The 15,043-nt window shown below is 44.2% G+C and overlaps 2 protein-coding genes across 2 annotated transcripts; both read left to right on the top strand.

Annotated features, from left to right (window-relative positions):
• Positions 1-411: 411 nt before the first annotated feature.
• Positions 412-1,290, top strand: LOC309400595 (olfactory receptor 6X1-like; the record flags this gene model as incomplete). The annotated part of the gene is made up of 1 exon (XM_081969156.1): positions 412-1,290. One exon carries the CDS (start codon positions 412-414, stop codon positions 1,288-1,290), a length of 879 nt encoding a protein of 292 aa, XP_081825282.1.
• A 7,344-nt stretch (positions 1,291-8,634) lies between these two features.
• On the top strand, positions 8,635-9,489 carry LOC309400596 (olfactory receptor 6X1-like; the record flags this gene model as incomplete). Its single annotated transcript, XM_081969157.1, has 1 exon — positions 8,635-9,489. The coding sequence occupies one exon, from the start codon at positions 8,635-8,637 to the stop codon at positions 9,487-9,489; it is 855 nt and encodes a 284-aa protein (XP_081825283.1).
• Between the last annotated feature and the right edge of the window lie 5,554 nt (positions 9,490-15,043).

Consider the following 15,043-nt stretch of genomic DNA (forward strand, 5'->3'; position numbering starts at 1 on the left):
GGCTAAATCTAATCATGGCCCTTTAGTTGTGGCTTTGAAGCATTGTGGGATTCCAGGGATGGGATTTTAGAAATCATAACAGATTTTCCAACGTTCCTATTCAAAGGCTTCATTTAATTGCCATAGTTCAATAAGACATTTATTGGGAATAGTTTTAGTTAGCACGATGTGAAAATCCAGCCTTGTGTTCCATTCCACGCTGCCTTCACAGTAGTAGTGTATGAAAAAAAAAATTCTTTGGAATAGAGAATACATTTTGACACAACGGTAAATACATAAATCTCGATTCAAGCAAGATTTCAACTGTCCTCTTTTTTGTAGCAGGAGGGGAATATGAATTTGAACAACTGTACCAGAGCGACTGAATTTATTCTGGTTGGCTTGCCAAGAGTTTGGGGAATGGAAAGTGTGATGTACACTGGTATCTTTCTGCTCTACCTCCTGTGTCTGATGGGCAACGGGCTCATCATTGTGATGGTCATTTTGGACCACCATCTCCAGAAGCCCATGTATTTCTTCCTTAGCAACCTTTCTTGCATTGACATTGGACATACCACAGCCTTTATTCCCAAACTGCTGGTCAATTATGTCTCAGAGAAGAATTCCATCTGTTTCTACTGCTGCATAACACAGCTGTACTTCTACTTCCTCTTTGGGGTCACGGAATTTTTTATCATGACTTTGATATCCTTGGACAGGTACCTGGCCATCTGCTACCCCCTGAGGTATGGCACAATCATGACTTCCGGGGTCTGCCTTAAACTAGCAATAGGGGCTTGGCTGGGAGGATTTTTCTCCATCCTTTATCAGATTGTGATGATCGCAGACCTACCCTACTGCACGTCCAACATCATCAACCATTTCTACTGCGATGTGGGACCCGTGCTGAAAATTGCAGGAGGAAACATACAAGTCATCGAAGTCCTTGGATTCCTAGTGACGGTGGTGGTGATTATGTCCTCCCTGCTTTTCACCCTCGTTTCTTACCTCTTCATTATTTCCACCATTCTCCGAATGCCTTCAACCATCCGACAGCAGAGGGCTTTCTCTACCTGTGCTTCCCACCTGGTTGTGGTCTGCATATTGTATGGGTCCATCTTTTTCATCTATTTAAGACCTACTGTCAAGAACTCTTCCTTCAGTAGGTTGAAGTCAGTCTCCATACTAAACACCATGGTTGCCCCAGTGCTAAATCCTTTCATTTACACCATCAGGAACAATGAAGTCAAGGAGGCACTAAGGAGACTTTTGGAAAGAAAGACTCGACGTCCCCCACATCTCATAGCATAAGCTTTTGTTGAGAAGTGATTCAAGATGACTTTGTTGTCTTATGGGAAGCAAGAAGGTGTGGTACTTTAGAATCATCTTCAACGCTATTGTGGAGGCATCCTGTAACAAACCTACCTTAACAAAGATGGGGAAGGCAGTGTGTAACCTGGCAAGTTTGCCAATGGATGCTTTAGTTATCTTGACGTGCAATTTTGTGATGACCCCATGCCAAAAAGGATTGCCCTCTGGGGATTTATTTATTTATTTATTATCTAGTTTGTCAACTGTGTGCAAAATAACAGGTGTATGTATAAACATGGGCATGGACACAGGAAATGGGTACAAATAAATGGGGACAATAGGACAGGGATGGCAGTCACTCTGGTGTGCTTATGCACGCCCCCTACAGACTTCTTAGGAAAGGGGTGAGATCCACGCTAGACCATTTAAGCTTAAAGTAATGGGGTTTTGAAGATGTAGCAACAGTCAGGTAATACATTCCAGGCATTGACCATTCTGTTTCTAAGTTGTATTTTCTGCAATCAAGTTTGGAACGGTTTACCCTGAGTGTGTACCTCTTGTTTGCCCGTGAATTATTGCGGTTGAAGCTGAATTAGTCATTGACAGGTAGGACATTGTGGCAGATAATAGTGTCCTACGCTTAGGTCAGACCTTAATCAGCATAGTTCTAGGTTCTTCAAGCCCAAAATTTCAAGCTTGGTGGCACAAGGTATTCTATTGCGAGCAGAGGAGTGGAGGACTCTTCTCATGAAATACCTCTGGCCTCGCTTGATTGTATTAATCTGTGATAACAGTGATGTGCAGTCAGGGGAGGCAGGGGAGGCAGAGCCTCACCGCTCTCATCATGAAAATTAAAAAAAATTACTCCGGGAAGCCGTGAAAGTGGCTGGGAGAGGCGCGCGGCTTGGTTTAGCCTCCCTGAACATCTCAGCAGCAGCCTCAAGTGTGCTGATCTTGCCATTTTTTGCATCGGGCGAGCCCGGGATCCTTGCAAGGGGAATGGGACCACGTGTGCAGGTGGCTCCTCAATGCCAGCCTCAGATCAGCGCAGCCGCGGTCCCCTTTATGTTGGCTTAGGAAGGAGGGGAATGGGACCACGTGTGCAGGGGAAGGGGATCGCGGCTGTGCTAATCTGAGGCTGTGCGCTGCTGAGGAGCTGCCTGCACATGTGGTCCCATTCTCCTTGCAAGGATCCCGGGCTCGCCCGATGCAAAAAATGTCAAGGTAACATCATCAGTGCTAGAAGGGGGGGGGAGGAGGAGAAAGGAGAAGTTTCTCTTCTCCAAAATGTCTTCTCAGTGGAGCTGCTGCAGCCTGTCTGTCTCTTTCTGACATTTCTGAGAAGAGAAACTTCTCCGTTTGGACTGCGCCCGTGCGATCGGAGCAACCACGCGGTTTGATGATGTCACCAGCCTCACCAGTCATAAACCTCACCACACGTCACTGGATATACAGTGTGGATTCCAGGCAGATGAGCTGTATTCGAGAATTGGCCTGGCAAAGGTTTTGTATGCCCTAATTCGCAGTACAATGTTACCGGAGAAGAAGCTTCACAAAATTAGGTTAACAACTTTTAACGCCTTTTTGGCAATGCTGTTACAGTCAGCTCAATGGGGTTTTATGTTTGTTTCCGAATGTGATCTATTATTATAAGGTATAAAATGTTATTGCATGGTTATCAGCCACCCACTCTGAATCATAGATTTTGAATATACTTCATTCTTGATTAAAGAGATATCTCTGTAGAGGGTACAATGTTCATTTAGTATCTAGATTACTTTCCATGGCGAAGGGTGGAGTCGTGACCATTTTGATGAAGGGGGTTGGACTAGAAGACCTCCAAAGTCCCTTCCAACTCTGTATTCCTATTCTATTGATCAGGACTTCAGCATCAGAAGATTATCACCACGCACAAAAAGAAACCTTATGATCTATCCCAGAGGTTCTAAACCTGTGGTCCACAGATCCCTGAGTGCTGTGATGCCATCACAGGGAGGTCCGTGAACACTTGAAGACGTTTCTGCCCAACCTATCATTTCTGTAAAGTAATTCTCTAAAATAATGGATATTTGGAGCATCACTCCCAATGGTGAAATTCAAATTTTTTTATTGCTAGTTTTCTGGGTGCAGTTTGGTGGATGTGGCAGGGAAAGGATACTGCAAAATCCCCATTCCCACCCCACTCTTGGAGGAAAGATATTGCAAAATCTCCATCCCCCCCCCCCACTCCAGGGGGAAGGATATTACAAAATCTCCATTCCCATCCCACTCCAGGGAGAAGGATACTGCAAAATCCCCATTCCCTCCCCACGCCTGGAGAAAAGATATTGCAAAATCTCCATTCCCACCCCACTCCAGGTTAAGAATACTACAAAATCTCCATTCCCATCCCACTCCAGGGAGAAGGATACGGCAAAATCCACACTCTCCTACCACTCCAGGGAGAAGGATGCAGCAATATCCCTATTCCCATCCCACTCCAGGGACAGGACACTGCAAAATCTCCATTCCCATCCCACTCTAGGGAGAAGGATACTGAAAAATCTCCATTCCCATCCCACTCCAGGGGAAGGATAGTGCAAAATCCCCATTCCCATCCCACTCCAGGGGAAGGATACTGCAAAATCTCCATTCCCATCCCACTCCAGGGAGAAGGATACTGCAAAATCTCCATTCCCATCCCACTCCAGGGGAAGGACATTGCAAAATCTCCATTCCCATCCCACACCAGGGAGAAGGATACTGCAAAATCTCCATTCCCATCCCACTCCAGGGGAAGGATACTGCAAAATCCCCATTCCCATCCCACTCCAAGGGAAGGTTACTGCAAAATCTCCATTCCCATACCACTCCAGGGGAAGGATACTGCAAAATCCCCATTCCCTTCCCACTCCAGGGGAAGGACACTGCAAAATCTTCATTCTCATCCCACTCCAGGGGAAGGATACTGCAAAATCCCCATTCTCTTCCCACTCCAGGGGAAGGACACTGCAAAATCCTCATTCCCATCCCACTCCAGGGGAAGGACATTGCAAAATCTACATTTCCATCCCACTCCAGGGAGAAGAATACTGCAAAATCTCCATTCCCATCCCACTCCAGGGAGAAGGATACTGCAAAATCTCCATTCCCATCCCACTCCAGGGAGAAGGAAACTGCAAAATTTCTATTCCCATCCCACTCTAGGGAGAAGGATACTGAAAACTCTCCATTCCCATCCCACTCCAGGGCGAAGGATACTGCAAAATTTCCATTCCTTTCCCACTCCAGGGGGAAAGATACTGCAAAATCTCCATTCCCATCCCACTCCAGGGAGAAGCATACTGAAAAATATCCATTCCCATCCCACTCCAGGGCGAAGGATACTGCAAAATCTCCATTCCTTTCCCACTCCAGGGGGAAAGATACTGCAAAATCTCCATTCTCATCCCACTCCTGAGGGAAAGATACTGCAAAATTTCCATTCCCACCCTACTCCAGGGAGAAGGATACTGCAAAATCCCCATTCCCTTCCCACTCCAGGGGAAGGATACTGCAAAATCCCCATTCCCATCCCACTCCAGGGGAAGGATACTGCAAAATCCCCATTCCCATCCCACTCCAGGGGGAAAGATACTGCAAAATCTCCATTCCCATCCCACTCCAGGGAGAAGCATACTGCAAAATCCCCATTCCCATCCCACTCCAGGGGAAGGATAGTGCAAAATCCCCATTCCCATCCCACTCCAGGGGAAGGATACTGCAAAATCTCCATTCCCATCCCACTCCAGGGAGAAGGATACTGCAAAATCTCCATTCCCATCCCACTCCAGGGGAAGGACATTGCAAAATCTCCATTCCCATCCCACACCAGGGAGAAGGATACTGCAAAATCTCCATTCCCATCCCACTCCAGGGGAAGGATACTGCAAAATCCCCATTCCCATCCCACTCCAAGGGAAGGTTACTGCAAAATCTCCATTCCCATACCACTCCAGGGGAAGGATACTGCAAAATCCCCATTCCCTTCCCACTCCAGGGGAAGGACACTGCAAAATCTTCATTCTCATCCCACTCCAGGGGAAGGATACTGCAAAATCCCCATTCTCTTCCCACTCCAGGGGAAGGACACTGCAAAATCCTCATTCCCATCCCACTCCAGGGGAAGGACATTGCAAAATCTACATTTCCATCCCACTCCAGGGAGAAGAATACTGCAAAATCTCCATTCCCATCCCACTCCAGGGAGAAGGATACTGCAAAATCTCCATTCCCATCCCACTCCAGGGAGAAGGAAACTGCAAAATTTCTATTCCCATCCCACTCTAGGGAGAAGGATACTGAAAACTCTCCATTCCCATCCCACTCCAGGGCGAAGGATACTGCAAAATTTCCATTCCTTTCCCACTCCAGGGGGAAAGATACTGCAAAATCTCCATTCCCATCCCACTCCAGGGAGAAGCATACTGAAAAATATCCATTCCCACCCTACTCCAGGGCGAAGGATACTGCAAAATCTCCATTCCTTTCCCACTCCAGGGGGAAAGATACTGCAAAATCTCCATTCTCATCCCACTCCTGAGGGAAAGATACTGCAAAATCTCCATTCCCACCCTACTCCAGGGAGAAGGATACTGCAAAATCCCCATTCCCTTCCCACTCCAGGGGAAGGATACTGCAAAATCCCCATTCCCATCCCACTCCAGGGGAAGGATCTTAAAGTCTTCTACTATGGTGGGAATAGGATCTGGAACCCACCACTGATGTGGGGGGGGGGGTCGTGTGTGCATGCATGGGGGGTGAGGTGCACCTGGGGGGCCACATGTGCATTGCATTATAGGTGCAGGGGCACCTATAAAAAGCTTAGTCATCACTGATCTAGCCCATCAATTCAAAGATACAATATTATGTAAGTAAAAATGTATGTGGAAGATAAATTTGCTTTTTCCACATCCGCTATGAAGATTGAGGGTCAATGATAATTTCAGACCTGTGGAGAGGTTAGGTTTATCATAATGAATTGACACTGTATCCTCAGTGTCAGGGTTCCAAGTAACATCTGCCAAGGAAAGAAGACTCGGAGGCTTGAGGTTCCTCAAAGTTCCATTTTATTAGAGAAGTCCTATTGGCACATCTGGGAAAACCTGAATCTGAACGTTTCCAAGTTGTCCCCACCCAAACAAAAGTCCAAGACCCTACCAAGGCACCCACATGTCCATCACATAAGGACCATCCAAACAGGCACCATCCAAAACTGGAGATGCCTCCCAGTCCCCTCATCGCAACTGCAGGGCAAGTTGGGTTTGACCACTGAGCCTCGCCTACCCAGCTGGTCCTTAGGGCAGAGAACCAGTTCTTATGTTATTTGAATCCCACCACTGACTAAGATTCCAAGATCCCACTCACAGTTATTGCTATTAAGCCTGGTTTCACCCAGCGTTCAAAGTGACGTTGAAGACTTAATAATATATAGATGTCTCCACTTCTTGGAATCTTGGAATTTGGTCCACAAAAAAAGCAGGCCTCATTCATGCTGATTCAAAATCATCTCTTCTGAGCAGAATCTCATGGGAACTGAGAAATATCTTTAGAGATGGCATCTCAACTTTCTGAAGAACATTAAGTGCAGACATTGAAAGTTTTACACACACTCTCTTTGCAGTGGGAGAGGAATTGGAATTAGACAAACTATGAAAGAGTTACAAAGTTTGTCCTTGTTGGGTTGCTTCCAAGGGAACCCCCTAACTTGGGATGGCACTTGAGGTTTGATTCAAATGATGTCATCCTTGAATATATTCTTCATGGATACTCATGAGAAATTAAAAGCAAGTATCCTTCGGGACTGGATCCTGAGTTTCTACAGAGAACAAGTAAATAAACTTTCTATGATGCAAACTGCTGCATTTTCTTCGGGTGTTGAGGGAAATGTTTTTCAAGAAGTCTACCACCTTTGTCCAGCATACGATGCAGTATTTTATATGGTTCTTCAAAACACTGACTTGTTGAATGGATAGAGGAAATGGAGTGAAAGGCACTTGGAGAAGACAAGGTCATGAAAGAAGAACAAGCCAAGGTAAATCTATAGAGATCCCTGGATCCACCTTTTATAGAATGGGAGCATGAGAATTTCACTGCAAAAGATACTATGTCATCCTAACATATACATATGACATCCACCTCCCATATAGAAAGAAGAATCTGGAACATAGAACATAGAATAACAGAGTTGGAATAACAGAATCAGGGTAATGATTTAAGAGCTGACCCGCTGCTACAAGGATGTAATGCTAGAAATGAGTCAGCAAGGTTTTTGGGCTGATATCATTTTAAGAGCCTGTAAAAGAATAAGCCCAGTTGGGGCATCTCTCTCTCTCTCTCTCTCTCTCTCTCTCTCTCTCTCTCTTCCTCCCTCCCTCCCTCCCTCCCTCTCTCCTTCCATGCTGTAATTGCTGATTGCTGTTATGCTTGAGGTCTGACTAAAGTACGTACATGTATATATTCTTTGTAGATAAACCACTACTTAAAATACAAACCTCTGTTTACTGTATTTGCTCCTGGGTTTTTCTCACATAGTCACACTGTGTGCACTCTGACAGAAGAGAGGTCTTCTAATCTAGCCCCCCGCCCAAGCAGGAGACTTTATACCATTTAAGACAAATGGTTGTCTGATTTCTTTTTGAAAGCCTCAAGTGTGAAGCAACCCCAACTTCTGAAGGCAAGCTATTCCTTATGTTTTTCTATTTCGGTAGACCTTCATGTACTCATATCTCCATTGTCTAAATTATCTTATTAACGTTCATTCCTAGGGATCCAGGCAAACCATCTCCGAAGAGAAAAAAATGTTGCAGAGAATTAAGTTTTGATTATTTCATAACTAGATTACCACGTCCCAAAATGTTTAAGAATCCAGAAATGGCCACCGGTTTTCCAAAGGTGGCAAACATCAGACATCAGGCTAAATCTAATCATGGCCCTTTAGTTGTGGCTTTGAAGCATTGTGGGATTCCAGGGATGGGATTTTAGAAATCATAACAGATTTTCCAATGTTCCTATTCAAAGGCTTCATTTAATTGCCATAGTTCAAGAAGACATTTACTGTGAACAGTTTTAGTTAACATGATGTGAAAATCCAACCTTGTGTTCCATTCCACACTGCCTTCACAGTAGTCGTGTATGAAACAAAAATATTCTTAGGAATAGAGAATACATTTTGACACAAAGGTAAATACATAAATCCCGATTCAAGCAAGATTTCAACTGTCCTCTTTTTTGTAGCAGGAGGGGAACATGAATTTGAACAACTGTACCAGAGCGACTGAATTTATTCTGGTTGGTTTGCCAAGAGTTTGGGAAATGGAAAGTGTGATGTACGCTGGTATCTTTCTGCTCTACCTCCTGTGTCTGATGGGCAACGGGCTCATCATAGTGATGGTCATTTTGGACCACCATCTCCAGAAGCCCATGTATTTCTTCCTTAGCAACCTTTCTTGCATTGACATTGGACATACTACAGCCTTTATTCCTAAACTGCTGGTCAACTATCTCTCTGCAAAGAATTCCATCTGTTTCTACTGCTGTGTAATGCAGCTGTTCTTTTACTTCTTCTTCGGCATGACAGAATTTTTCATCATCACCTTGATATCCTTGGACCGATATTTAGCCATCTGCCATCCTTTGAGATATTCCACCATCATGACTTCTGGTGTTTGCTTTAAGCTAGCCATGGCAGCCTGGTTTGGTGGCTTTTTCTCCATCCTTTATCAGGAGATATTGACTGCCAACTTGCCCTACTGCATGTCCAATGTTATCAATCATTTCTATTGTGATGAGGGACCTTTGTTGAAGATTTCCGGGGGAGACACACATGTGATTGAAGTACTTGGATTCCTACTGACGGTGGTCGTGATTATGTCTTCCCTGCTTTTCACTCTCGTTTCTTACCTCTTCATCATTTTCACCATTCTCCGAATGCCTTCGAACACCAGACAGCAGAGAGCTTTCTCTACCTGTGCTTCTCACCTGGTTGTGGTCAGCATTTTGTACGGGTCCGTCTTTTTTGTCTATTTAAGACCTAATGTCAAGGACTCTTCTTTTAGTATGACGAAGCCTGTCTCCATACTGTACACCATGGTTGCCCCAGCGCTGAATCCTTTCATTTACACCATTAGGAACAATGAAGTCAAGGAGGCAGTAAGGAAACTTTTGGAAAGAAAGACTTGAGATCCCCCACATCTCATAGCATAAGCTTTTGTTGAGAAGTGATGCAAGATGACTTTGTTGTCCTATGGGAAGCAAGAAGGTGTTGAACTTTTGGATCATCTTCAACGCTATTGTGGAGGCATCCTGTAACAAACCTACCTTAACAAAGATGGGAAAGGCAGTGTGTAACCTGGCAAGTTTGCCAATGGATGCTTTTGTTATCTTAACGTGCAATTTTGGGATGACCCCATGCCAAAATGATTGTTGGGAAGCTTCTGTGGTCTAGCACTGCCTTGGCAACTTTAAGACTTGTGGTCCTCAACTCCCAGAGTTTCTCAGTCAGCATGGGAGTTGAAGTCCACAATTCTTATGATTCATGACAATGTATCTTTTATTTTATGTACACTGAGAGCATATGCACCAAAGACAAATTCCTTGTGTGTCCAATCACACTTGGCCAATAAAGAATTCTATTCTATTCTATTCTATTCTATTCTATTCTATTCTATTCTATTCTATTCTATTCTATCCTATCCTATCCTATCCTATCCTATCCTATCCTATCCTATCCTATCCTATCCTATCATATCCTATTCTATTCCATTCACTCTACTCTACTCTACCCTACTCTACTCTATTCTATTCTTAAAGTTGCCAATGTTGGAGCCCCCTTGATGTCAGGCATAACATTTGTAACCTATTTCATGGTCGTTAGTCACCTACCTGGAATCATTGATTTTAAATATAGTTCATTCACACACACACACACACACACACACACACACACACACACACTCCATCTTCAATTGAACAGGGTGTCATCTGGGTACAAGTATCTTTTTATCATAACAATCAAAGTTTTCAACAATATTCATTATATTAACATGGATTCTGTATTAAACATATATTAAACATAATCATTACATTTTCCCTCGCTTACCATATCTTCTTTATTTCACTGATCTTTTCCTTTTCTTTCCCTGTTTCCAACTTCCGTTTTTATTATCTAACCATTGATAAAATAATTTCCATGTCGTATAGTATTCAGTTTGTTCTTTCTCCTTGATTGCAAGCGTTAGTCTATTCATTTCTGCACATTGTAATATTTTCCTAACCGCATTCTCATCTGCAGGGATCTCTTTGCTTTTCCAATTTGATGCAAATATACAATTCTAGCTGCGTTTAATATATGAATAATTAAATATGCGTTCCCCTCACTAAAATATAGCTTATTCTTGATGATACGAATACCTCAATAAGTCTACCTTAATAAAGATGGAGAAAAACAGAGGGTAAACTGGTAGGTTACAAATGACTATGGACAATCTATTGGGGGGGGGGGAGTGTCATCCAGGTCATGGTTGTCCCAAAGATGCTTTTTGAAGGGGCATTTGTGTCTTTTTCCTTCAATACATTCTTCAGCTTTGGGTTGAAAAGCAAAACGTCTTCAAAGAAAAATTTTGTTTTCTTAATGTACAACTGTGTGATGATCACAGGATAAATGGATTGATGGGAAGCTACTGTGATTTATTTATTATTTAGTGTAGGATGAGAACACAACAAAAGAGAGGTAAACATGTACCCACAATCCATGTAATTATATAGAAAACAACTAAGTGGTTACGGCAATGGCCTCATAACTGGATGTCCATTTCAGCTATCCAGGAGATCCCCTGGGTTTGTTTGTTTGTTTGTTTGTTTGTTTGTTTGTTTGTTTGTTTGGATTTATATGCCGCCCTTGTCCAAAAGGACTCAGGGCGGCGTACAACATTCAAAAACATACATCCCAAAAGTTTTTTTAAAAATTAAATCCATATCCAAAAAAACAAACTGAATTTAAAAGACAATACATTTAAAATAAGTTAAAAACCACAGCCACTCAGTCTTGGAGGGATTGAGTTTGAGCCTGTTCCTCCCCATCCAGATCTGCACAGCCTCCAGGCATTGGGACATCACGTCGAGGGCATCGTTTGGGTGGTTTGGGGTAGAGATGAAAAGTTGGGTATCATCAGCATATTGATGATATCGTATCCCAAAACCACGGATGATCTCGCCCAGCATTTTCATGTATATGTTGAACAAGAGGGGTGAGAGAACCGACCCCTGGGGCACCCCACAAGTGACGCGCCTGGGGGTCGATCTCTGCCCTCCAGTCAACACAAACTGCGACCGATCCAACAGGTAGGAGGAGAACCACCGTACGGTGCCCCCCACTCCCAACCCCCCGAGTCGTCGCAGTAGGATACCATGGTCGATGGTATCGAAAGCCGCCGAGAGGTCTAATAGGACCAGGACAGAGGAACAGCCCCTGTCCCGGGCCCGCCAGAGATCATTGACCAACGCGACCAATGCCGTCTCCGTGCTGTACCCGGGCTTGAAACCCGACTGAAACGGATCTAGGTAGACAGCTTCATCCAGGTACTGGGGAAGCTGACGTGCTACCACACTCTCGACAACCTTTGCTACAAAGCGAAGGTTGGAGACCAGACGATAGTTGGCTAAAGAAGCTGGGTCCAGGGAAGGCTTCTTAAGGAGGGGCCTCACCACCGCCTCCTTCAAGGCAGTGGGAAAGAACCCCTCTCTCAATGAAGCGTTGGTAATCACCTGGAGCCAGCCTCGTGTCTCCTCTCGGGAAGCCGAAACTTACCAAGAGTGACACGGGTCCAGCACACAAGTGGCCGCACTGAGTCTCCCCATAATCCTGTCCATGCCTTCGGGGTCACAGGGTCAAACCCATCCCAGATTGTCTCCTCAAGATTTATATTCTTAATCTGTATAATCCAGAAAACAGGATTTGAAATATATATCAAAAAAGGAGAAAAAATAAACGAAAATGGTGTGTGTGGGGGGGTTCTGATTAGTGTACAAAGCTCTGATTCCCAAGAAAGAAGGATTTGAAAAGAGGAGTTATCTAACTTGTTGGGAGGACCCCAGGTTGAGGAAGGTAATGGAAATCTAAAGACGAGAAGAGGAAGAAGGCACCCATCAGATCTAACAGTTTATGAAGGTATGATCGCAAAAAAGGATGCAGGCAGAAGCTTTGTCCTAACAAGGATATGCAGTCATGCCCCTTCAATTCCAATGAACTGCTCTCACAACATGGCTGAAACCTATGGTGCAGTGGTGAAGTTCACATTTCTTTACTACCGGTTCTGTGGGCGTGGCTTGGTGGTGGGGTCCTGTGACTGAGTGGGTGTGGCCAATGTGATGTCACTCAGGGCCACACCCACTCAGTCACATGCCCCTACCACCACCAAGCCATGCGCACAGAACCCTGCTGCTCCCTTTATGGTCGTCCCCCCTGGGACTATCATAAAGGGACAGGCGCTGATGTGAACAGAGGAAGAAGCATTCGGATTGGGTGGGCAGGTTGAGCAGCCAGAAGAGGTGAGCGGTGACAGGGAGACCAGGCGGGCATGGGCGGGGCCACCTGGGATTTTCGCCACCGGTTTGGAGTTACTCATGCCAATCGTCCCTGCTAGTTCAGGCGAGGATTATACCCCTGCTATGGAGTTAACTATATTAGTCTCCTCCCCCCCTTTTTACCTCAAAAAGTTCTGGAACCTTTCAATATGGCAGAAGTTTAAGCTGTTCTTCTACCGTGAGTGACAGAGACAATTGAATAGATCAGTGATTCTGAAACTTTTCTTCACTGCGAACCCCTTTGAAATACTTTTTGTGCCATGGACCAGAGCTATGGACCACCAAGACTTAAGATGTAAATCATAAGACATCTTCAAGTCTTCACGGACCTCCCTGTGATGGCATCTCAGTGCTCAGTGATCTGTGGACCACAGGTTGAGAACCTCTGGGATAGATCATAAGGTTTCTTTTTGTGCATGGTGATAATCTTCTGATGCTGAAGTCCTGATCAATAGAATAGAATAACAGAGTTGGAAGGGACCTTGAAGGTCTTCTACTCCAACTCCCTGCTTAGCAGGAAACTCTACACCACTTCAGACAAATGGATATCCAACATCTTCTTAAAAACATCCAGTGTTGGAGCATTCACAACTTCGGGAGGTAAGTTGTTCCACTGATTAATTGTTACTTAATGAGCAGTGCTAATTAGGCTCATCTCTTGAACATTGGCAATAAGAAAAAAAAGTCCTAGTCTTATATACCAAGCTTTTTTCTCTAACTAAGGTGAACATCATTCAATAAAATATAATTTGAAAAAAACAGGCTGTGATCTCGTCATCAAAATGGTCACGACTCCACCCTTCGCCATGTTAAGTAATCCAGATACTAAATGAATATTGTAGCCTCTACAGAGATATCCCTTTAATCAAAATGAAGTATATTCAAAATCTGTGATTCACAGGGGGTGGCTGATGACCATGCAATAACATTTTATGCTTTACAGGAATAGATCACAAACAAAACAAACATAAAGCCCCCTAAAGCTCACTGTAACAGCATTGCCAAAAAGGCGTTAACAGTTGTTAACCTAATTTTGTGAAGCTTCTTCTCCCGTAACATTGTACTGCAAATTAGGGCATACAAAACCTTTGCCAGGCCAATTCTCGAATACAGCTCATCTGCCTGGAATCCACACTGTATATCACAGATTAATACAGTCGAGCGAGGCCAGAGGTATTTCATGAGTCCTCCACTCCTCTGCTCACAATAGAATACCTTGTGCCACCAAGCTTGAAATTTTGGGCTTGGAGAACCTAGAACTATGCTGATTAAGGTCTGACCTAAGCGTAGGACACTATTATCTGCCACAATGTCCTACCTGTCAATGACTAATTCAGCTTCAACCGCAATAATTCACGGGCAAACAAGAGGTACACACTCAGGGTAAACCGCTCCAAACTTGATTGCAGAAAATACAACTTTAGAAACAGAATGGTCAATGCCTGGAATGTATTACCTGACTGTTGTTACATCCTCAAAACCCCATTACTTTAAGCTTAAACGGTCTAGCGTGGATCTCACCCCTTTCCTAAGAAGTCTATAGGGGGCGTGCATAAGCACACCAGAGTGACTGTCATCCCTGTCCTATTGTCCCCATTTGTTTGTCCCCATTTCCTGTGTCACGCCCATGCTTATAGATATGTTATCTCGCACACAGTTGAAAAACTAAATAATAAGTAAATAAATCAATCATAGAGGGCAGAACAAGAAACAATAGATGGAACCTGATCAAGGAGAGAAGTAACCTGGAACTAAGGAGATACGTCCCAAAAGTGAGGACAATTAACCAGAAGTTGCCTTCAGAGGTTGTGGGTCCTTCATCACTGGAGGTTTTTTAAGAAGAGACTGAACAGCCACTTGTCTGAAATGGTATAGGGTATCCTGCTTGAGCAGGGGGCTGGACTAGAAGACCTCCGAGGCCTCTTCCAGCTCTTTCAATATCTGATTGATATTGTGCAAGATTACCCACAATGTGTGTTCACTGGTTCCTTAGAAAACCTACATGAAGCAACCCCAGGGGATCTCCTGGATAGCTGAAATGGACATCCAGTTATGAGGCCACTGACGTACCCCCTTAGATGTTTTCTATATCATTACATGGATTGTGGGTGTACATGTTTACCTCTCTTTTGTTGTGTTCTCATCCTACGCT

Source organism: Natrix helvetica (genome assembly GCF_964273705.1).
Source record: "Natrix helvetica genome assembly, chromosome: W".
NCBI classification, from domain to species: Eukaryota; Metazoa; Chordata; class Lepidosauria; order Squamata; family Natricidae; genus Natrix; species Natrix helvetica.